General features: G+C 38.9%; 1 protein-coding gene across 1 annotated transcript; it reads right to left on the bottom strand.

The window, feature by feature from the left end:
• Nucleotides 1–20,235: 20,235 nt before the first annotated feature.
• Nucleotides 20,236–20,649, bottom strand: LOC149209372 (uncharacterized). Its single transcript, XM_089398602.1, has one exon. It carries the CDS (start codon nucleotides 20,647–20,649, stop codon nucleotides 20,236–20,238), a length of 414 nt encoding a protein of 137 aa, XP_089254728.1.
• Nucleotides 20,650–25,733: the final 5,084 nt, after the last annotated feature.

The following is a 25,733-nucleotide window of genomic DNA, read 5'->3' as shown; positions in this document are numbered from 1 at the left end:
ATATAATAATGTTGATAGAAAGATTCATTTTAGAATGGAGTTTTCAAAATTTAAATTTATAATTTAATTATTGATAATTATTAGGTGGATGGTATAAATTTAATATCAATGAAATATTGTAGAATATTTATGGTACAACACAAATCAATGGTTAAAGGTTATCTCCAAGGTAATTATACTCTTTTATCTTTTTACTTAAAGTAGTTAATTTCTATTTTTTAAACAATAGAAAATGTATCATAAAATATTTGTTAATTCATTGCTACTTATATGAACCATTTCATTTATATAACTGCATTTGATCTATTTTTTAAATATTTAATCTTTTTAATTTTCTAAACATTTTTTAACAATAAGTATGAGTTTAATTTTTTTATTTTTTTATTTCAATATAATTTTAAAAAACAATTAATATTTTAAATTTTAATTTATCATGAAAAAATAAACTATTATAAATTTTTGAGATTAATTATTGAGCGACTTCTTAATTTTTTATAATTTGATTTTAAAATTATAGCTAAATTAATATTAAAATAACTATATATCATGATAACAATAATTTAATTTTAATTTTTTATTATAAATTTATGAAATTTTAGTCAAAATATAATTAAAATTTTAATAAAATAATAGTTAATCATAATAATAATTTAATTTTAAAATTATAATTAAGATAATATAAACTTTTAACCTAACAAACAAACCTCTTCAAAGTAAAACACATTTTTATAATAATTAAATCATATTTACCAAGTTAAGCCCAATTAGGCTGAATAATTGAAAAATTCGGCAAATCAGGTTCCACCATTAATATGGCAAATTCAAATTAAACCCACAAACCTAAAACACATTCTCATAATAATTAAATCATAATTACGAAGTTGGGTCCAATTGGGCTGAATAATTGAAAAATTTGCCGAATCAGTTCCGTTCGGCCATTAATATGGGAAATTCAAATTCGGTACGCTCAGAAAATTGTTATCCATTTCCCTTCAATCTGGTTAAAACACATGATCCCCAACCTCTTCAATTTTGCAGCAGGCCGAGCGATGGTTCCGCTTCAGAGATCAGCTGGAATCGTAAAGACGTAACCTATCGTGCGACAAACATTTTCGAACGATAGTTGATAAAAACATATTTTTAAATGTAAATATTTTATAAAAAATATTATTTTTTTGTTTGTTTGTTAAGTTTTATAAGTAAAAGTAAGGCGAGTCTTGAAAATATGTTCTAATGATTAAGTGGAGAAGTTTGGTCTACACAAATTTTATAATCTAATATCTTTCGAATATTATATATGTCTGAAAATTGCTCTAACCAAAATTTCTTCAATTAAAAAAAAAAATTAATCATATACTTCAAAACAATACGCTCAAAATAAATTTATATTTAATAAATATGATTTCTATATTTATATAGATATATATAAGATTAATAAGTTTTTAATAAATTCTTTTTAGTTTTTAATAAATTTTTAATAAAAAAATTTAGTGTTTATAAGATTTATGTTACCCACAAAAAATTATATTGAAATTTACGCCTGCCAAATTTTTTTTGGGCTATTAAATCAATTTAAACTTAAACTTGAATTTGAATATACAAATAAACAAATATAAACAATACATCATTAAAATTCAACCCATACACCTCTCAAAAGTATAACCCATTAACATAATCACTAAACCCACTGAGAAAATTAAAAACATACACAATAAATAAATAAATAAATATATATAACTAAATTTATATAATATATAGCCTCTATTTTGTTATTTTGTATTTTTGATGATTAAATTTATATATAATTATTAAAATTATATATATATATATATAATTAAATTTATATAATATATATGGTCTCTATTTTGAATTTGTATTTTTGATGATTAAATTTATATATAATTATTAAAATTATATATATATAATATTTTAATGTTTATAAAATGAATTTTCAGATTGTCAAATTTTTTTTAGGTTAAACTGGCATTCTAATATCGGAATTAACAAACATAGACAATACATGATTAAAATTGAACCCATAAACCTCTCATATGTACAACGCACATTCTGATAATCATGATAATCATTAAGCCTATTTTTATAATCGCGAAAATTGGAATGAACAAAGGTAAAGAATATAGATTTTTTTTTGAACTATGGGATTTGAACCAGTGAATTATTATAAAAAATTGTTTTAACAGTAAACCTATTCACCCCAATCTAAAGCCACATGGACTAAAATCATAGATCATTATCTTCCATTGAAAACTCGCATTTTGTTAACTGCGACCGTTCATCGGCTGTCAATTACAGCCCCACCGGATACATCAGGATCTTGACATTTTGGCAAACATCAGGAATTGTGCTGTTTTGTGGAGATTTACGTGTCTGGCCACATTTCAAAGAAAGTTGAGGGGAAAAGATCTCTGACCAAGCTATCTTCCATTTAATGTTGAAAGCTTTCGGTATATATTTATTTATTTACTAAAAAACAAAACAAAATAAAAATTATGGAGAGGGTTGTTTTTTTTTATTTTTATTATTAAATAAATAATAAAATTGAAGCTTTTATTTTACACCCGGTGTGCTGTTCTAGTGATAGGTTTTTTAAGAATAAAGAATGCAAGACAAGGATAAATAACCTTGTTCTGCACTCTTTACTTTAAATAAAATATTTATGTGTTTTTGCTGGGGCGTGGATTTTTCTAAATATTTTAGATTTTCCATATTTTACTTATTATTTCTATATAAAATACTTTTCACTTTATTTTATAATTTTTTATTAATTATTTTATTAATTTTTTATTAACGTCCACTATTTTTTAGAAATTGAATTTTATCCCGAGTTCACTATAAAGTAAAAGATAGAAAAATTGTAACAAAGGTTGTGAAATACTGCAGGGCACTCTAAATATATGCTCTTTTCTCACAAATAAGATCCTTTATATGTAATACGGCCAGTCTCACTATGGATTATAATTATTAAAATAATAAAGATGTGGGATTAGTTATTTTCTTTTTATAATAATAAGTTTTAAAAATAATTATTTATTTTATATATATAATTTGAGTTAAAAGTTAAAATTACTTGTGGCAAAATTATTCATTTTCAAAATATAAAAGAAACTCATATTAAAGAAGATATCTTGAATTTGATCAATAGTATTTAACTACTTATAATCCTCAAGTTGAAAACAATAAAATCTTTGAATAATACCATTTAAATTAAAAAATTAAAATTAATAATAAAAATATCTATTTTTATATTATTAAATATTAAATTTTAATATAAAATTATTAGAATTAATATTATAAATATTATTAAAAAATTATAAATATTTTTTCTAATAAAAAATATAAAATAATTCTAATTTTTATGACCATAATTAATTGGCATACATGGTATAATTTTAAAATAAACATTAGTTAGTAGAAAGATAAAACGAAATACTACCCAAAACACTTTCTCAATATCAAATATAATAAACTTAAATTAATTTTATTATTATTATTATTAATTTTAAAAGTTTTTTTTCCCAAGAATTTAAAGAAACTCTCCATAATTTTTTTAATTTAATCTTACCCTAAATCTATTTTTTAATTAAATGTAAGGTAAACAATTTTTTTAATAATTTCAAATATTATACTAATTAGATAACGAACTTTAAGTCTTTTTTTGAAGGAAACGAAAAGCATAATTCTATTATATAAGTTATATAATGAGCAGATAATACATTGCTAGATATAAACTTCATATGGCAGAAAACAGACACATGGACAATCCATAGCATAAAAGTCTGAAGGTAGGAGGGAGACTAGTCCCAAATAGAAAGTTTATAGTGTTCATCGTGATAGACAGTCATTTTAGCTGTAATAGAGATCACATAAAGAAATATTGTGGATACAAAATTTGGAGAACTAAGATCCTCTGTGGAGTAACAGCGCTGTTCAGAAATTCCAAAATACATTCGACTATACATAGGTCAAAGTGAAATAAAAAAAGGCAAAAAATGACAGAGCATACCTGGAACCCACAAGATTTGGGATTATGAATCAGGGAGAGAAAATTGATTGATAGAAAAAATTTCCTCCTCAGAAATTACCTTCATGTTCCAGATACCTATATTTGATAAGAGGCCTTCCTTTGATAAAATGTTTGTTTTCTTGTTCTGTACTCTATAGATGTGTTGTATGGAACATCCCTCCATCCTCCTCCATAGGAACACTATTCTATTCATCCAACTTGCAAGGTGAGGATTGCCAATATGGATTTTTCCCAAAACATAGTCCACCATGACTTTGGAATCCCCCAATATTGATACGGACTGCATGTTAAAGAAAATAAAGAAAGAAAGAAGACCCACAAGAGCCATTGCCTCCACTTTGCAATTGGATCCTTTACCCCCATTCCATGAAATAAGATATTGTGTATTTTCATCCATGATGATGTGGATTCCACAGCCACAAGAATTGTTTTGAGAAACTCCATCAAAGAATGCTGTCGAGAGCATGTTATGATCATGAACATTCATGTTGGGATTTAATCTTTTTTCCTTGGGTGGCTTTTCAGGTAAGGAGTCAAAAAGAGACAATATGCTTTGAAGAGTTCCCATGAATGGCTCCTTACTTTCCTTGAAGATTTTGTTGCTCCTCCATCGCCATATGCACCAAAGGGCAATAATAAAAATAGGCCTCCAGGATTCCTTTTGCCTACTCCACCAAAAGAATGCCTCTTTTATGGAGGAATGAGAAAAATGAGGGAAACCGTATAGATTTTCTAGGGCTTGCCATAATTGTTGCGTTTTCTGACAGAATAAGAACATGTGGCAGTTTGTTTCCTCCTCAGACTTGCATATTGAACAGAGACCCGGCCCCTCCCAGTTCCTCTTCTTTAAATTTTCCTAGGATAAGTTTTTATTGTGGAATACCAGCCACGAGAAATAAATAGCTTTGGAAGGACAACGAGATTTCCAAAGAATTGATGGGAAAACAGGGCTGGAAATAGTATTTCTTGAGGCTAACAGATTTTGGTAAATATCCTTTACTCGTACTTGGGATGGACCATTTGCAATTTTCCATGTAAGGACATCGGTTTCTAAGGAAAGATATATTCCACAGTTCCTCAAACAGTCTTTTAAACACTTCCACTGTCTAGCTATATTATCAGACATCCCCATATTGCCATCTTCTTTCCAAATCGGGATGGGTCCATGCCATTCAGCAATAAGTTTGTCCCAGGTAAAAACACCTTTTCTGTGGAAAAAATTAAGGAGTTCCCCAGGAAAAATGATTTCCTCCTGACCGCTCAAGAATGTATCTACTCCTATGAGTATTCAGCTACCAGAATGGAAGTTCCATACCAAGTTCTTTAAGCAATAATCTTCTATCTTACGAAAACTAAGCCATATTGCTGATCCATAAATGGATCCAATCCTTCCCATCCTGAACCAGTATGAGATATCCTTACTACCCATATACTTCTTTTTTATTGTATTGCTCCAGGGGCCCTCTCCAAAAATCCCTCTCCATAGTGATTTACAGAGAAGAGCCTTTCCAAAACTCCGCAGGTCCGAAAGGCCCCATCCCCCAAGATTTTTCGTTCAGATAATTTAGATAGATGATATTTTCTTTTCTCAGCCTGGCCACCCCATATAAAATTAGCAGTTATCTTATTCATCTTTTGAATAATGCTTGCTGGAAGAAGAAAGAGATGTGCCCAATAAACCGCAAGTTGATTTAAAACTGATTGGGCCAGAATGGTTCTTCCTGCCATTGAAAGGCATTTGTATTCCCACAGTGATATCTTTTTGTAGTATCTTTCTATTATCCATTGCCAGTCCGATTTTGAGTATCCTTTTGCTTTTAGCTAGAATCCTAAATATTTCATTCCATGATTGATGGACCGTGCCTCTATCCTGAAAAGAGAGGATATCCACTCTATTAATTCCAAATTACCATCATTATAAAAGAGAATTGATTTGGATTCAGTTATTTGTAATCATGTGGCCTTCTGAAACTTTTTTAGGTTGTCATATATGCATAACCAAGTGAGCTTGCAGAGCATACCAAAGATAAGTATATCATCAACAAATAAATTATGCGAGATATAATTTTTCCTGCAAATCCTCAGTGGGCGACACCTATTTTCACTAACTGCCTTATTGATGTGCAAGCTTAAAGAGTTCATTGCCAACATACACAATAGGGGAGATAACGGGCATCCTTGGCGTAGTCCTCTGGCAGCTAGAAAAAAAGGAGATGGAATCCCATTTATGATGATGGCATAGTTCACCTTCTCAACACAGGCCATGATCCAGTTTATCATGTTAGCTCTCATTCCAATCTTTGCAAGGAGTCATCTGATGAAACTTCAATCTAGGCAATCATAAGCCTTTCGGATATCAATTTTGAAAATGACTTCTTCACTTTTTTTTTAGTGCATGGAGAAAAAACTCTCTTGAGTATTGGCAACAGCATCCAAAATGTTTCTTCCTTTCAAAAAAGCATGTTGATCCATTGATAAATGCTTTGCTAAAGTTTCTTTAATCCTTTCAGCAATAATTTTTGAAATGATTTTGTATGAAATATTACAGAGAGATATCGGCCTAAAATCTTGGAAGGATTCTGCATCTATTTTCTTGGGGATGAGGGCTATATGAGTGGATGAAGTCAACTAGTAAATGCTGCTTGATATTCTAGAGCCCTCAACCATCCTTAGCAGATCTTGTTTGATGAGGTCAAAGAAATGAATGAAGAATTCGATCGTCCAGCCGTCTGGGCCAGGACACTTATCCTTTTTAAAGGATTTCATGGTTCCTAGCATATTCTTCTTCAGTTATTGGCTGAAAGAGACATTCATTTTGTTCATCGTTAAACATTTGAGGAAATAGGTCGATACCCTACAGAATGTCCCGTATCCTGCATTCATCAGATCTCTTGTATTGGTTTCCAAAATATCTCACTTGCTTCACTTGAGATGTCTTGTTGAGAGTACAGAAAATCTCCCTTTCCGTCGTTTATTTTCCATATAGAGTTCTTTTCTCTTCTTGAACTTGCAAACCTATGAATTTTTTTTGAATTTTTGTCTCCTTCCTTCAGCCAAATAGCCCTGCTCTTTAATCTCCATGATGCTTCTTCTTGTTCCAGGATTTTATGTTTTTTTCTTTGCAGCTCCTTTATACGACATCTCAAGTTGAAAGGGAGAAGGTGAACAACCAGATCTCTAGAGATTCTATCCAATTCCTTCTGAATATCTTGAAGGGCTATTCTGTTTTGTTATCTTTTTTTATACTGCCAATCTTTTACAAGCTTTTTGATGGAGGACAGTTTATCTCTAAAAGTTAAGAAAGGAGGCATGTTATCTTTTGATGATAATTCCTTCCATGTTATTATTATGGCTTCATTGATTTCTGTTTCTTCCAAACATAGCCTATTAAATTTAAACAAATACCCTTTCCTGAAACCCTTTTCTCTCCATCCTAGGAATATCGGCCTGTGGTCTGATATAAAGTCATTACCAATTGATGAAAAAGGCATGCCCATTCTATCAATTATACTTGCATGTATAATAAAACGATCAAGTCTTTTTGCTATATATGCTCTGTCAGTCCTTCCATTGTCCCATGTTGGCAGCATTTTAGGCAGGCAAATGTCAACAAGATTCCTGTGTAGCAACTCATATCTAATGCGGTCAGCAAGAGGATCTTTTTTCCGACTGTACCCCCATGTTTCATGAGAGCTTAAAGTGACATTTAGATCTCGTGCAATCATCAAATACTTAATATCAAAAATCTCTGATGCAAATAATTTCCCCCGAATGTTAACATGTTTTTGTAAGGAGCACAAATGTTTAAAATGTTAATGGGACAAACTTTTCCCCTGATAGAAGCCGATATAAGAATTTCCGCAAAACATTTGTATGCTTTTGCTCTGATCCAACTAGGGTCCCATAAAACTGCCAGGCCCCTTGAGAGACCATTTGCCTCCGAAGCAGCCATGTGCCATGAGGGGAACATTTTCCTGAAATAAGAAATAGATACAGGTGTGTCGTGCATGGTTGCTTGGATTAAGATTATTTTGGGTTGTTTTGATATGAAAATATTCTTTTGGGCTAAAAATTTTGGATCAGCCTCCATCCCCCTTATGTTCAGGGATATAATGAAGGTCATTTGGAAGGATTTTCGGCCACATTTTCTTTAAAAGGCCCTTCTTCTGACATATCAATGATAGGTACATCTACTAAGGACAGATTTCGAACTCCTCTACCTGCACCATCAATCATTCCTCTGAAATGCCTGCTTCCTCTACTATTTTTTCTTCTCACTGTAATATTTTTTGCAGAATTCGGGTTTATTTGAGGGGAGGATGGATTTCCCGATTTATGAATAGTTAGGGGACTGAGTTCAAGGGATTTCTTGCTAAGGAGATAGTCCAGGTCGTTACCAATTGAATTTGATGGGGAAAGACGGGGGAATTTGGAGGGGTGCCCGAAACCATAGGTTCTTTACCTTTATGAGAAAGAGTCAGTCCCCTTTTTGGTGATGGAGGGGAAGATGAGATAAAAGTGATATTTGAGTTCACTTTAAAGTTTTTGATTGGTTGGGGAGCTGCTAGAGGGATTGGGGATTATTTATCAGCATAAGGTTCCGGAGGGGGCAAGCTAAAAATATTGGAAATCCTTTTATCAGATGGGGTAATAGATCTTCTCGAGCTTTCAAGCAGGACACTTTGACTCTGGTGATATGTTGATGGAGAAAATTTATACTGTGGATTTGATTTCCGACCGGGGTGAGAGAGTTTTTGATAATCATCATCAGGATTAAATCCCCCCTACAGTTTGTTAGATTCTGATGGAGATGAGCTAATAGTAGAGGATGACTTTGCCAATCCAGAGTAAGGAGACTTTGTCCTCTATTTATTTTTTGCTGACTGATATTTACCTTGATATATTCGGTTCTTTAAAACAGCTCGTTGAGGACAGTTTTTAATAAGGTGCCCTGTCTTGTGGCATACTGAACACCTGAAGGGGACTCCCCAGAAGTCCAGTCTTTGATTTATCTTTAAATCCCTCTAGGATATCTCGATGTGGTCTGGGAAACCTCCCCTATAAGCTTTCTCTATGAGAACCCACGCTACTCATTTATCTTTTTCCCCCAGACATCTTGGATCTACATATACACATCTTCCTATGGCATTCCCTATCTGAGTTAAAGTTTCCTTCGACCACAGCTCCAGGGGAAGGTCGGGGAGTTTGACCCAAATTAAATTATTTGTGGGAGTATTCTTCAACGGATTATAGCCTATGTACCATTTGTATAGCACCAGGAAGCTCCTTCCGTGCACCCATGGACGAGTCTGAACGGCTTCCAGATCACTAACACTCAGAAAATGAAAACAATACCATTCCTTCATCAGTTTAGCTATAATGGGGTTGTTGCCAATCAAAGGTTTCCATTGAATATCTAGCCATTTTCACATCCTGGCATCATCCATCTCTGGAAAGTGCCATCAGCCAACTAGGGCGAATTCCTATAAACTTTCGATGCGGTCGATTAGATAAGTACTATCTAACTTAATCGCCGTCGGTGGTGGGATGGTTTTTATAGGTTTTACATTCTTATTGTAATAGTTTGGAAGCTCAGATTCTGCATATACTCTCTGATGGGGTTCATTTCGGTTTCCTTCCCAAGATGTTTGAGTTTTTTGACAACATTCGCCATCCAGGTCATCAGAATGCAACAAAGGTTGAACAGTCATGTCAGCCAACATGGACTACCAGTCATTTGCCAACTTGGCGATACCCTTACAAGTTTTAGCCTGAACAGTTGCACGGATCATGGCCTCCGTGGCCGATGTGTCTGACACTAATTCCATCAAAGTCCACCCCTTGTGTACTGAACAATCCTAAAAAGGATTTTCCGTATCGGGCAATAAATCATGCAATAACTTTGTCCAGACCAATTCTGAATATATTACCCAGAGTAGATGTGACTCGGAAGGGAAAAGTAGATCTTGCCTGACATAAGTACTAATAGAAGGAAGCCTCGGGAATAGACAGCTCCCCTTCCAAAGTGGGGACAAGATTCCGAAGAATCCCACTAGTCTTCAGGAATTATGAGGGACTGATGTATACATGAGTCAGCATAGGACAACAGTAAAGAGATTTCTAGAGAATGGCGGCTTCTAATAACCCCGCAGATCTAATTTCATACCTTCAAGTACCCTTTCTTATACCCCAAAAGCTTTGAAATTCAAAACTCTGCAGTACCAGAACTAGAGGAATGGAAAAATGTGAACCGAAAAAAGGTTCTGATTCCGGTGAGAGGAGAATCCGTCCTGGAAAAACCAGGAAACTGAAAGTTCACAGGAGGCTGCAAGTATCATCCGAAAAGATTACCTGATTTTCAGAGGAAGAAGGAAGCTAATAACTCGTCAAGAGAAACCTTGATTCCCTCTCTCTCCCAGTATCAAAAAGTAACAGAAAACTAAAATGGCTTTTGGAGATGTTTCAGGATGAAACATTCGGCCATACTATACAACAGCAGTAAAACTTATACACACACCACCAAGAGCCTATCCTGAAGTGAATATCTGAATATGGCTTAGATATAACAAAGAAATTCGTCAAATTGACGAAAGATATCCACAACCACACAAAATTAACAAACCCTGACATATGGTATTGTGGGAAATCAAGCTAAAGAGGTCCTCCTTCCAGAATTTGGACCTTTTCTAGAAAGCTATTATTCAGACTATAGCCCAAAGACACATACCAACAATTCCAACTTTTGAATAGAAAAAAGTGAGATTTCCATCTTTGAAATGGCTATAACACAAGACATATTCCATATCACACTTAAAATTTAAATTTTCCAAGTTCCCTGAAAAGGAAAAATTGTCCTTTGATGAGAGATTAACTGACTTGTTGAATGAGCATTTTTCCAAGCAGAGAGCACAGCGAAGCCGAAGCACCACAACGCCTAAGCACCACGAAGCCAAATAGCGAAAAACTTCCCCTCGAGTGCATATGACCTCAAACGCAGAATTTTTGGGAAAAATCCCCAAAACGACGGATGAAAGAAGAAAATACTGGGAAATTGGGAAAAAGTCTAATTTGAGAAGGAGGGTGCCGCATAAAAACAGAGAAAGTTTGGATACAAAGCTGGCGAGAGCTGGAAAATCACGGGGAAAGAGAATAAAGGATAGAGTTAGCACTAATGGAGATGATTCGCTCAGTCAGAAGATGTGGAAGAGGTAGCAACAAATGGTCAACATATTTCCTATTAAGAGAAGCTGACGAGAGTTTGAATGAGCCAAAGCCAGGAACAATCGCAGGTTCAGAGTAAAAATATAGTGATGGCGTTTGTGGATAAGACACGTTCAGGTATACAAACAAGCGTCGTCCTACCGATAAAGGCACGTATCCCTCATGCACCCGTCCGTTCTCGATAAAATTCTTGTGGTGTCTTCAAACTGTGTGATTGGTCAGATGCAGAAAGTCACATACCTGATTTGTCAGTCGTCGGTGCTCTCCGCTGGTGCTCTCTCCTCAAGATTGTCTCTTCGTTATGCTTTACTCGCTCCAAATTGAACAAATTTTAAGATTACTTAAATTAGCTCTATATAAATATTAAAACTTAAGTTGAAAAAAATATTGTCATATATCACTAACACAATCACATTAATAAATATGATTAATATATACGTTAGGAATTAATTTAACTAATGATAATTTGATTCTTATATTTTTTTTAAATTTTTTATTGCTTAAAATAATGATTATTATACTCTTTTTTTCATAAATGGTAAAACCTTTCATAACTCAGTGACTCATCACTCTCAATGAAGAAAAACTAGAACGCTTCGTTGGTGGTCGTTAGGGGAGAAGGATTTCTCTGGATCTTGGGTCATTCAACTGTTTACTTAAGTCCAAAAAACATGAATTTTTAACCAAACAAAAATAGTTTTAGAACATACTTTAACTTGTCTCCTTAAGTTCAAAAAAAAAAACTCTTGACCAAACATGAACAATGATTATACTGCAAACCCAAATTATTATTATACTCTTATTTTAAAACAATGAATATTTTAATTTACTTATTATATTTAACTAAATTATAATAATCACAAATCACCAACGGGGAATGGATGTCATTTTTAATTGAAGACGTAAAATGATAATTCCCGAAAATAAGAATTGAAAAGTTAATGGAATTGAAAATTCCCCATACTTTAAAAAATAATATGATTGACTGATTACATCGATCGATGGACAAAGTAAAACCTGTTAGAACAATAAGTAATAAACCGCCTGCCGATTACACCGTACGAAATCAAACCTGCTACCATAATAATAAACATCAATAGGTTTGAACAATTCCAAACATTTTGTTTGAATCCAATAATTTCTATTCATGGAAATTTTAAGAAAATAAAACTAGTATAATTACATTATGTTTTTTATATACATTTTAAGTTTCAATTTAATTAATAGGAATTTGATTAAGTAATTTATGAGATTCCATGTGATTTTCGCCGAAGAATCTTCTCTAAAATTGATATGGATCACAGAAGCCTTAACTCTATTAAGTAATTTATATTTTCAGTAAAGTGTTTAGGTAAAAATTATATAAGAGAAATTTTTGGTTGAAGTGTTTCAACTAAGAAGTGTGGTTTATTATCTTGTCTTGATGATGAATCACACTTATTGATTCGAAAAGTATCAGTTAATTTATTTTTTTTATTTATATTTATAGGTAGAAATTTTTGATATTTTTATTTATTTATTAAGTTTAACTAAATTATCACAATAGAATAAATGTTATGTTTTTAGTTGAAAATGTGAAATGATAATTTTTTAAAATAATAAATGAAAAGTTAATAGATTTGAAAAAACTTCATGCTTTAAAAAATAACATAATTAAATTTTGAGATAAAAACATGTCTCGATAGACCAAATCGAACATATTGCAATAATAAATAGAATGAGCTATTATAGTGAAAGAGTGGAGTTGACTTATTAAAGAGATTTAGAATAGTCAGTGAAGGAGCACGCTGTTAAGGCTCTCCGTAAGCAAAAGGTCACCTGTCACACCCCCAATTATTTTTTCGTTAATTGGCGGGGGTGCGGCACTGCCTAAGTAATTAAAATGTTCCATTTTTAAGTTACTTTACGAACTACGCCTTAACATTCATCTTTATTCATGAATAATATTAATGTGCAGAATCCATTAACATTATAACATCATCATAAACATTCATTAAACAACAGAAGAAACACAATCATATGCAACAAGAATCTTTTATTATATATGTGAAGAGTCTTACAAATGACCGGGAGTAAAGCTCCACCGGTGTTATACCCAAGTCGCGCGTCCACCTCATGCACGCCTGCACGGTGGTCTCACCCTTCGTTTAACACACACAAGACTTTGCCGAGTTGGGCGGGTGCGCCCTTGCACGACCCTCACCCAAACTTACAAATGAACCTGTGTCAAGTTCGGTGGGTGGGTGCCCACACACGCCCTCCACTCGTTGTTTCCTTCGAATGGCGAGTGGGTGCCTTCGTCCGCCCTCCACCCGAACTATAACTCGTCACCTAAAACCGTGCCAACCGTGTAGCATTGCCCGGCGAGCGGGCACATAGACCTATGCCTCTTGTTGCGGCCTACTAACACCTTCGCACTTCCTCTTTATAGATGAGTGATGTCAAATTGCTTCCCTTTGCCAAGTCTCCTCGCATGTTTATATGGTTTGGAATGGGAGTCGTGCCACCTAGGTGACCCTCCACTCATCCTCTAACCGATGCGTCCATATGCAAAACTCCGCCAAAAGTATAGGTCGGCCCGCCTATGGCACAGGACTGCCCCACATTAACTCGTATGTTTGCCATCCTTTCCTTGGTCGGACCATGCTGCAAGTTCCTCCACTCGTCCATATAAACATAAGGCTACCAACTCGTGCGCATAATGATGCCTCGCCCTCGGTCACCTCATCATAATCTTCGCGTGTTTCGCTACTCTGTTTGGTGGGTGGGAGAGCCTAGGCGACTCGCCAGCCACAGGGCGTTACATCCTCCCCTACCCTAAGGTATTGTCGCCCCTGACAATCCTACTCTATGCAGTAGCTTCCTGTCATACTTTGTAATCTTATGCTTCCATCCCCAAAGTGAGTCCTCCGATTCCCAGCTGTCTTCCTTCGGTGAATTCTTCCATCTGACAAGAAATTCCCGCTTCATGTGGCAGCCAAGTCCTGTAGTTCAAAATCTCAGAATCTTCTCCAACTCTAGGTCCAGCTTGTCCACAATCCCGGCTGATCCTCTTGGTGGTTCAGCTCTCTCTGGGTGATCAACATCAAGTCTGCATCTCTTCAACTGACTCATGTGAAAAACTGGATGCTTCATGCGCATGTGGTGTGGAAGCTCCATCTCATAAGCAACTTCCCCCTCTCTCTTCTTTACTCAAAACGGTCCCTCATACTATGTTATCAGTTTTCTTGCAGTCCCCTTACGTGGTTGAAACTGATCTCTGGTTATCCTGAGAAACACCATATCTCCCACACTCAAGTGTACATCCCATCTTCCTCTATCTGTCCATTTCTTCATTCTCCTTGCAGCTTCGTGCAAGTGCAACCATGCTAACTCAAAGGTTTCATCCCAAGCCTTCATGAATTTCTTTGCATGAGGACTCCTCAACAAACCTCCTGTCACTATGGTATGTGGTGTGTCTGGCATCTATCCATTCACCAACTCAAATGGACTGTACCCCGTCGGAGAACTGTTTTGAATATTGTAGCTGAACTGAGCAATATCCAAGAGTTCAGGCCAACTCTTCTGATCAGCCCTCACATAATGTCTCAAGTAATCCTCCAGTAATGCATTGATCCTCTCAGTCTGTCCATCTGTCTGTGCATGGTAACTCGAACTCATCAACAACTCTATCCCGACTAACCTGAACAATGTGGTTCAAAATATGCCTATAAATCGTGGATCTCGGTCCGACACGATGCTTAATGGCATCCCCCAATACTTCACTATGTTCTTAAAGAACAACTCCACAGTCCGCTCGACTCCACAAGGAATCTTTGTTGGAACAAAGACATCATACTTGGAAAAATGATCAACCACAACCATTATCCCATTATACCCATGAACCTGTGGTAACTGAGTGATGAAGTCCATCGAGACACTCATCCAGGGCCTCTCAGGAATTGGTAAAGGTTGCAATAGACCTCCTTGCCTCTGAGTATCCGATTTTTCCTGCTGACAAATGATGCATGTATGTACATACTCCTCTACATCCTCCCGCATCTTCTCCCAAAAGAATCCTCTCTCCAACAATGCCAAACAACGACGCTGCCCTGGGTGGCCAGCCCACAGTGAGTTGTGGCACTCCTTCAAAGGGTGCCTTCTAAGTCCAGATGACTTTGGAACATAGAGTTGGTTTCCAAAGAACTTGAATCCATCTCGGAGAAAGAACTTTCGTGTCTTCCCCTCCTTTATCTGCTTCACTATATTCTGCACCTGAGTATCAGCCTCAACACTTTCCTTGAGCTTATTATGCATCTCTTCTGACATCTGAATTTGACTCCTACTCCTTGCTACCCGGTCTTGTCCTTCCAATGCTGCAAGTTGTCCCTTCTTGCTAAGGGCATCTGCTACCACATTGTGTCTCCCCGATCTATACTCAATAGTTATGTAAAATTCTCCCAAGAAGTCCTGCCAACGAGCTTGCTTCGCAGAAAGCTTTGGTTGTGATGCAAAATAACTTGCTACAACGTTGTCAGTCTTGACAACAAACGGATTCCCAATCAGGTAATGCCTCCACATATCAAGACAGTGAATGATTGCAGTCATCTCCTTCTCATGGACCGGATACCTCCTTTCTCTATCCTGAAACTTCTGACTCTCGTACGCCACTGGATGCCCATCCTGCATAAGAGCCCCTCCTATGGAAAAATATGAAGCGTCTGTGTGTACCTCAAATGGTCTCTCGAAGTCAGGAAACTTCAATATTATCACTGTAACCATCATCCTTTTCAAGTCATCAAATGCCTCTTGACATTTATCCGTCCAACTCCATCTCTTGTCTTTCTTCAATAAGTTTGTCAGTGATGATGTTACTTTGGAGTACCCCTATACAAACATCTGTTGGTAGTTGGTCATGCCCAAAAACACCCTCATCTCATGGACATTCTGCAGTTCAACCTAGTCCTCGATTGCCTTCACTCTGTTCGGCTCCATCCATATGTACCCTTGACCAACTATATGCCCAAGGAATGGAATCTTGGTCTGAGCAAACACACACTTAGACTTCTTCAAGTACAACTGATTTTCCCTCAATACCTCGAATACCATTGCGAAGTGCTTCTTATGATCCTCCATGTTTTCATTGTACACCACTATATCATCCAAGTATACTACTACGAACGAGTCCAAGTATGGTTGTAGGACATCATTCATCAAAGTGCAAAACGTAGCAAGAGCATTGCACAACCCGAATGGCATAACAAGGAATTCAAAATTACCATACCTTGTTACTACCACGGTCTTCTTCTCGTCTCCTTCAGTTATCCGCACTTGATAATTCCCTTGCCTCAAGTCTAGCTTGGAAAACACTCCGACTTTCGCAAGCTTTTCAAAGCAATTAGCAGACAATGGCAAAGGATACCTGTTCCTTACCGTCTGCTTGTTCAATGCACGGTAATCACAGCACATTCATAGCCTGCTCAAATCCTTCTTCTGTTGGAACAATACTGGAGCTCCATAACGGGACCTTGAAGGTCTAATGAAACCTGCATTAGCTAACTCCTTTAACTGTCATTTCAATTCCTCCAACTCAGGTCCTGACAACCAATAAGGTGCTTTAGCCGAGGGTTGCTTTCCTGGCCCAAGCTCAATGCTATGGTTCGCTGCACGCCTTGGTGGAAGCTTCTTCGGTAGCTCACCAGGCATTAACTCTGCATATTTGGTTAGTACCTTAGAAATCTTGGCTGTAACAGGCATCCCCACTCCATCACCTTTGACTCCCTTTAACATCACCACATATGTCTCCATATCTAACTCCTTCATAGCCTTCTCCAGACTTAGTGCAGAAACATGCTACACCTTGACTTCCCTCCTTTGCCTATCAGTGGGCAAAGTCCAAGTTTGTGACTATCCAACCAGCACCACCTCATCATAGAAGGGGAAAACAATTGCCTTGTTGCCCTTCAAGAAATCCTACCCCAATATCATATCGAAGTCCTTCATCTCCATCACTGTGAAGTCCAACTGACCCTTCCAGTCTTTTATCTGCACAGGCACTTCATGTGCCAAACCTGCCACTTTAGCTCTAGACTTCACCACCTTGACTTCCACATTCGATGGGAAGATCATCAGTCCAAACTCTTTTGCTAACCGTGTTGTTATGAAGTTATGACTGGCCCCTGTGTCCACCAGAACTTGAATGGTCTTGCCATGAACCATCAAGTCCACAAAACCCAGACTGTTAATCTACGATTTCTCCATAACATTTCACTGCATACATGTCTATTCTCTGCATCCTTCTCTGATACCACCTGTCATGCCCCCAATTCCTTTTTAGTTAATTGGCCGAGGTGTGGCACTGCCTCGGTAATTAACATGTTCCATTGTTAAGTTACTTTACGAACTATGCCTTAACATTCATCTTTATTCATGAATAACATTAATGTGTGGAATCCATTAACATTATAACATCATCATAAACATTCATAAAATAGCAGAAGGAACACAATCATATGCAACAAGAATCTTTTATTATATATGTGAAGAGTTTTACGAATGACCAGGAGCAAAGCTCCACCGACGTTATACCCAAGTCGGGCACCCACCTCGTGCACGCCTGCATGGTGGTCTCACCCTTCGTTCAACACACATAAGACTTTGTCGAGTTGGGTAGGTGCACCCTTACATGACCCTCAACCAAACTTACAAAGAACCCATGTCATGTTCGGTACGCAGGCACCCACACACGCCCTCCACCTGCAGTTTCCTTCCAATGGCAGGCAGGCGCCTTCGTGCGCTCTCCACCCGCACTACCACTCATCACCCGAAACCATGTCAACTGTGTAGTGCTGCCCGAGCAACTGGGTGCATAGACCACCACCTCTTGTTGTGGCCTACTAACACCTTCACACTTCCTCTTCGTAGATGAGCGATGTCGAATTGCTTCCGTTTACCAAGTCTCCATTACATGTTTATATGGTTTGGAACGGGGGTCATGCCACCTGACCGACCCTCCGTTAATCCTGCAACCGACGCGTCCATAAGCCAAACTCTACCTAAAGTATAGGTTGGCTTGCCCATTGCACGGGACTGCCCCACCTTAACTCATACGTTTGCTATCTGCGCCTTGGTCGGCCCACGGTGCAAGTTCTTCCACTCACCTGTATAAACAAAAGGCTACCAACTCGTCTGCATAATGATGCCTCGCCCTTGGTCACCTCATAATCTTTGCGCATTTTGCTACTCTGTTTGGTGGGTGGCTGTGCCCAAGCAACTCTCCAGCTACAGTGCGTTACATCATCGGTTCTAGTCTCATCGATACCAAAATATCTAGCATGGTTTCTGCTGGTTCAGCTCAGGCTGGGTGCGATCCCCGGGTGACTTCCATGGCTTGGATGCCCCTGAGTCGTGGCCTCTCAGCCACAAGGTTAGAGTGATTTTCAAAATTCACCCACTTATCAACCCAAAAAAAAAGAGTGGAGCTGACTTGACTACTCTTCCAACGCCAATGATTGGGTCTCGACGACCACACCCCACCCTCCTTGTCATGCCCCCAATTCTTTTTTCATTAATTGGCAACCGTGCGGCACCGCCTAAGTAGCTAACATGTTCCATTGTTAAGTTACTTTGTGAACTACGCCTAACATTCACCATCTTTCATTAACAATATTAATGTGTGGAATCCATTAACATCATAAATATTTAATCATAAACATTCAACACAGAAGAGAGGACACCATCATATGCAATAATAATATTTTATTATGAATTTATGAGAAAATAGCTGACTGGGAGCAATTTCTCCATCGACGTTATACTCGTGTCTTTTGCCACTTGGTGCCCACCTTGTGCACACCTTGCATGGTGGACGCACCCACAATCCACACTTCACTGTTTTCCACTTGCCCAACTCGAGGTGCATGGGCGCCCACACCCGGGTCACCCGCCGCCCTCAGTTGGTCGTTCAGCTTCACACAACTTGTGCATGAGTCAGGTGGGTGCACCTTCATGTGGCCCTCAAGCCAACTCTCCTCACCTTAATCATTCACGTTGTTGGGCGGGCGCACCTTCGTGCAGCCCTCCACCTGAACTTGTTCTGCTGTCAGGTGAGTGCACCTTCGTGCGGCCCTCCACCCAAACTCGTTCACCCATCGGGTGAGTGTGCCTTCGTGCGGCCCTCCACTCGAACTCGTTCACCGAAATCGTGCCAAGCTTTCATGTCCGTCAGCCCGACGAGCGAGTGCATGGACACCTTGCAATTCTACACCTCTCTACACCTCACACTTCCACTTTCTAACTTGCTCGATGAGCGAATGTGATCCCTTTCGCCATGTCTCACCCACCTATATGTATGGTGGGTAGTGGAGGTTGTGCCACCCGGCCGACCCTTCGTTTCAACCTTCAGCCAGCTTGCTCCATATGTGAAATCTGTCTAAGAGGCGAGTCGGCTCACCCAGCTCGCGGGACCACCCCCTCACATTAGCCCAATGCACATCTATATACTTGGTCGACCAACGAACAAGTTTGCAACTCGCCCTCAGTTCTGTTCAACTTGCTGAGTTGGCGGGTGTGCCCATGCAACCGCGGAGCTGCAGGGCATTACATTCTCCCCCACCTGAAAGCATTTCCATCCTTGGAAATCTGGCTTGCCTTCGTAACATTATGTCATACTTTGCAATCATTTGCTTCCATCTCCAAAGTGAGTCCTCCGTTTCCCAGTTGTCCTCCTCCGGTGCATTCTTCCATCTGACAAGAAATTCCTGTCTCATGTGGCAACCAATCCCTGTAGATCGAACACTCAGAATCTTGTCCATCTCTAGGTGAGGCTTGTCCACAATCATGGCTGGTCCCCTCGGTGGTTCCACCCTCTCTGGATGATCAGCATCAAGTCTGCATCTCTTCAACTGACTCATATGAAAAACTGGATGCTTCATGTGCATATGGCATGGAAGCTCTAGCTCGTAAGCAACTTCCCCCACTCTCTTTTTCACTTAGAATGGTCCCTCATATTTCCTTGTCAACTTTCTCACAGTCCCCTTAGGTGGCTGGAACTTTTCTTTGGTAATCCTGAGAAACATCATATCTCCCACACTGAAGTGTGCATCTCGTCTTCCCTTATCTACCCATTTCTTCATTCTCCTTGTAGCTTCATGCAAGTGCAACCATGCCAACTCCAAAGTCTCATCGAAAGCCTTCATGAACTTCTTCGCAAGAGGACTCCTTAGCAAACCTCCTGTCACTACGGTATGCGGTGTGACTGGCATCTGTCCATTTACCAACTCAAATGGACTGTACCCCGTCGCAAAACTCTTTTGAATGTTGTAGCTGAACTGAGCCACATCCAAGAGTTCAGGCCAATTCTTCTGATCAGCTGTCACATAATGTCTCAGGTAATCCTCTAGCATTGCGTTGATCCTCTCGGTCTACCCATCTGTCTGCGGATGCTAACTCGAACTCATCAACAACTCTGTCCCGACTAACTTGAACAATGTGGTCCAAAATCTGCCTGTAAATCATAGATCTTGGTCCGACACGATGATTAATGGCATCCCCCAATACTTCAATATGTTCTTGAAGAACAACTCTGCAGTCTGCTTGGATCCACAAGGCATCTTTGTTGGAACAAAGACAACATACTTGGAAAAATGATCAACCACGACCATTATCCCATTATACCCCTGTACCTGTGGCAACTGAGCGATGAGGTCCATTGAGACACTCATCCATGGTCTCTCAAGAATCGGTAAAGGCTACAACAGACCTCCTTGCCTCTGAGTATCTGATTTGTCCTAATGGCAAATGATGCATGTATGTACATACTCCTCTGCATCCTCCCACATCTTCTCCCAAAAGAATCCTCTCTCCAACAATGCCAAAGAATGACGCTGCCCTGGGTGGCCATCCCATGGTGAGTCATGCCACTCCTTCAAAAGGTGCCTCCTGAGCCGAGATGACCTTGGAACATAGAGTCGGTTTCCAAAGAATAAGAATCCACCTCGTAGAAAGAACTTTCATGTCTTCCCCTCCTTTATTTGTTTCACTATATTCTGTGCCTGAGTATCGGTCTCAACACTTTCCTTGAGCTTATTCTGCATCTCTTTTGACATCTGAACTCGACTCCTACTCCTTGCTTCCCGATCTTCCCCTTCCAATGCTGCAAGTTGTCCCTTCCTGCTAAGGGCATCTGCTACCACATTGTGTCGTCTCAGTCTATACTCAATAGTCATGTCGAATTCTGCCAAGAAGTCCTACCAACGAGCTTGCTTTGTAGAAAGATTCAGTTGTGATGCAAAATAACTTGCTGTAACATTGTCTGTCTTGACAAAAAATGACTTCCCAATTAGGTAATGCCTTGAAACATGAAGACAGTGAATGATTGCAGTCATCTCCTTCTCATGGACTGGATCCCTCCATTCTATATCCTCCAACTTCTGACTCTCATATGCCACCGGATGCCCATCCTGCATAAGAACCCCTCCTATGGAAAAATATAAAGCATTTGTGTGTACCTCAAACAGTCGCTCGAAGTCCAGTAACTTCAGTATCGGTGTTGTAACCATCCTCTTCTTCAAATCATGAAATTCTGACTGACATTTGTCCGTCTAGCTCCATCTCTTTTCTTTCTTGAACAGGTCTATCACTGATGACATTACCTTGGAATACCCCTCTACAAACTTCCATTGGTAGTTGGTCATGCCCAAAAACACCCTCATATCATGGACATTATTCAGTTCGACCCAATCCTTGATCACCTTCACTCTGCTTGGCTCCATCCGTATGTACCCTTGACCCACTATATGTCCAAGGAACAGAATGTCAGTCTGAGCGAACACACACTTAGACTTCTTCAAGTACAACTAATTTGCCTTCAGTGCCTCAAACACCATTGCCCAGTGCTTCTTATGATCCTCCATGTTGTCACTGTACACCACTATATTGTCCAAGTATACTACTATGAACGAATCCAAGTATGGACGTAGAACATCATTCATCAAAGTGCAAAATGTAGCAGGAGCATTGCACAACCTGAATGACATAACAAGGAATTGAAGGCTATCATACCTTGTTACTATCGCGGTATTATTCTCATCTCCTTCAGTTATCCACACCTGATAATACCCATGCCTCAACTCTAGCTTGGAAAACACTCGGGCTTTCGCAAGCTTGTTAAAGTAATCATTTTCCAATGGAAAAGGATGTACCTGTTCCTTACCGTCTACTTGTTCAGTTCCCGGTAATCATAGCACATCTGTAACTCATTCGAATCCTTCTTCCGCTGGAAAAATACCAGAGCTCCATAGGGTGACCTTGAAGGTCTGATGAAACCTACATCATTTAACTCCTTTAACTATCGTTTCAATTCCTCCAACTCAAGTCCTGACAACTGATAGTGTGCTTTAGCTGAAGGTTGCTTCCCTAGGTCAAGCTCTATGCTATGGTCCACTACACGCCTTGGTGGAAGTTTCTTTGGTAGCTCATCAGGCATCAAATTTGCATATTTGGCCAATACCTTAGAAATCTCGGCTGGAACAGGCGTCCCCACTCCATCATCTTCGACTCCCTTGAACATTACTATGTAGGTCTCCATATCTGACTCCTTCATAGCCTTCACCAAACTTAGTGCAGAAACACGCTACACCTTGACTTCCCGGCTTTGCCTATGAGTGGGCAAAGTCCAAATTTGTGACTGTTCAACCAGCAACACCTCATCACAGAAGGGGACAACAATTGCCTTGTTTCCCTTCAAGAAATCTTACCCCAATATCATATCAAAGTCATTCATCTCCATCACTGTGAAGTCCAACTGACCCGTCCAGTCTTTTATCTAGACACGCACTTCGTGTGCCAAACCCGCCACTTTAGCTCTAGAGTTCACCACCTTGACTTCCACATTCGATGGGAATATCATCAGTCCAACCTCTTTTGCTAACTGTGTCGTCATGAAGTTATGAGTGGCCCTTGTGTCCACTAGAGCTTGAATGGTCTTGCCATGAACCATTAAGTCCACAAAACCCAGACTGTTAATCCACGATTTCTCCATAACATTTCCCTTCATATATGTCTTTTCTTTGCAAGTAGCTCTGATACCACCTGTCACGGCCCGAATTATTTTTTCGTTAATTGGAAACCGTGCAACACCACCTAACTAGCTAACATGTTCCATTGTTAAGTTACTTTGCGAACTATGCCTAACATTCATCATTTTTCATTAACAATATTAATGTGTGGAATCCATTAACAACATAAACATTTAACCATAAACATTCAACACAGCAGAGAGGACACCATCATATGCAATAATAATCTTTTATTATGAATTTATGAGAGAATAGCTGATCGAGAGCAATTGCTCCACCGGTGTTATACCTGTGTCTTTTGTCATCGGGCACCCACCTCGTGCACACCTTGCACGGTGATCGCACATACAATCCACACTTCACCGTTTTCCACTTGCCCAATTTGGTGTGCACGGGTGCCCACACCCGGGTCACCTAACACCCTCGGTTGGTCATTCAGCTTCACACAACTCGTGCATGAGTCGGGAAGGCACGCCTTCGTGCAACCCTCCACCCAACTCTCCTCTCCCAAGTAGTTCACAATGCCGGGCATGCGCACCTTCGTGCGGCCCTCCTCCCGAACTCATTCATCTGTCAGGTGGGCACGCCTTCATGTGGCCCTCCACCTGAACTTGTTCACCCGTTAGTTGGGCGCGCCTTCATGTGGCCCTCCACTCGAACTCGTTCACCCATCAGGCGGGTGCACCTTTGGGCGGCCCTCCACCCAAACTCTTTCACCGAACCTGTGCTAAGCTTCCATGTCCATTTGCCCAATGAGCGAGCGCATGAATGCCCTGCGGTTCTGTGCCTCACTACACCTCACACTTCAACTTCTGAAATTGCTTGATGAGTGAATGTGATCCCTTTGACCATGTTTCACTCACCTATATGTATGGTGGTTAGCGGGGGTTGTGCCACCCGGTCGACCCTCTGTTTCAACCTTTGGCCGACTTGCTCCATATTTGAAATCTGTCCAAGAGGTGGGTCAACTTGCCCAACTTGCGGGACCGCCCCCTCAGTTTAGCCTAATGCACATCTACATACTCGGCCGGCCCACAAAAAGTTTGTAACTCACCTGTGTATAAATGTGCAACCTCACCTCACAAACATAACCATGTCTCGCCCATTTCGGTTGCTCGCCCTCAGTTCTGTTCAACTCGCCGAGTTGGTGGGCACGCCCGTACAACTGTGGAGCTGCAGGGCGTTACACTCCTCGTCCCATCGCCTGAGGGACCCACTGTCCGGGGCCTCTCGAAAGCCCCTCCTCCTTTGCTGGTTCGCCACCCTCCCTTGATCAGCAACCCCTTGACCTGGTTGCATTAAATTCCATATTTTGAGCAACCAAAATGAATTTTGTGTGTGCCTCTTTCCATGATCTACCTCTGGCCCGTCTAACCATTCCATATTCAACAGGCTCTCGAACGAAAAGGTATTGAACTAAAAGACTGATCCTGATAGCTCCCCTGCTCTCTGAAATTGGTAGGCTTCCTGCTCCCCTTAGTGTGTTTTTGTCAAACTCCCAACCAGAGTTGCTAACTAACCAACCTTGGGATAGTTTACAACAAACTAAATTTGTGGTGCAAGAAATTTCCAACAGTTTATAGTTGGGACCGTTCACAGTGGAGTTGCTGACTTGCTAATTTTCCGCCAAGATTTAAAAATCACAAAGATGAAATATGACAATAATTTCATTATTAATGCATTTAAATAAAATCAAAAAACAAGGTTTGCAATATAGAGAGCTAAACAAAAAGGGATAATGGATTAAGTAAAGGAAACAGTACAACAAAAGAGGAGGCATTTTCCTTGCTGCAAACAACAACATATTAGGCTTAAAAACAAGAAAATATCAGCCTTAAAAATGCTTAAATACACAAAATGAAGTTTACCTTACCTATATGGGCAACTAAATTTTTGGTGCAAGAAATGCTGTTAAATGTTTTTGACTTTCAGTTTAATTTCTAGTGCAATAAATATTATTAAACTTTTTTGGCCTTCGGCTGAGCTTATGCGACAATGGTGTAAGAAGAATTATGAAGCTTGAATGGATTTCGACTGAATTTCTGGTGCAAGGAATAGTATTAAGTTTTTTGGCATTTGGCCCAGCTTGTTAGTCATTTGTTTCTTATCCTATATAGCAACCAAGGTTTCCCCACAACCAGTTTCAAAAGTTATAAAATTTATCATTATATAAATATAAAAGTTATTACATTTTGCATTTAGCATGCATAGAAGGAAATATAGTGTTGAGCTGATGATATTATGATCCCATCAAGGAGACTTGGATTGAGTCAATGGGACTGAAATCATCAAGGAGACTTTTTGGATTGAGTCAATGGAAGTGCCACTATACTCATAAGCCCAATATAATCATCTAAATTCATGCTTGACAACTAAAATTGAGGCATATATATCAAAGTTTTGCAAATTCT

This window comes from Pinus tabuliformis, chromosome 1_2, assembly GCF_031772625.1.
Source record: "Pinus tabuliformis cultivar Carrire ecotype Pingquan chromosome 1_2, CPIR1, whole genome shotgun sequence".
Classification (NCBI taxonomy): Eukaryota; Viridiplantae; Streptophyta; class Pinopsida; order Pinales; family Pinaceae; genus Pinus; species Pinus tabuliformis.
The sequence above is the reverse complement of the archived record's forward strand: the minus strand, read 5'-3'. Positions and strand labels throughout refer to the sequence as shown.

Bases quoted from the DNA above. Each gene is read 5' to 3' on its own strand.
- LOC149209372 (XM_089398602.1), bottom strand. From the start codon at position 20,649: ATGCTAGAGGATTACCTGAGACATTATGTGACAGCTGATCAGAAGAAT.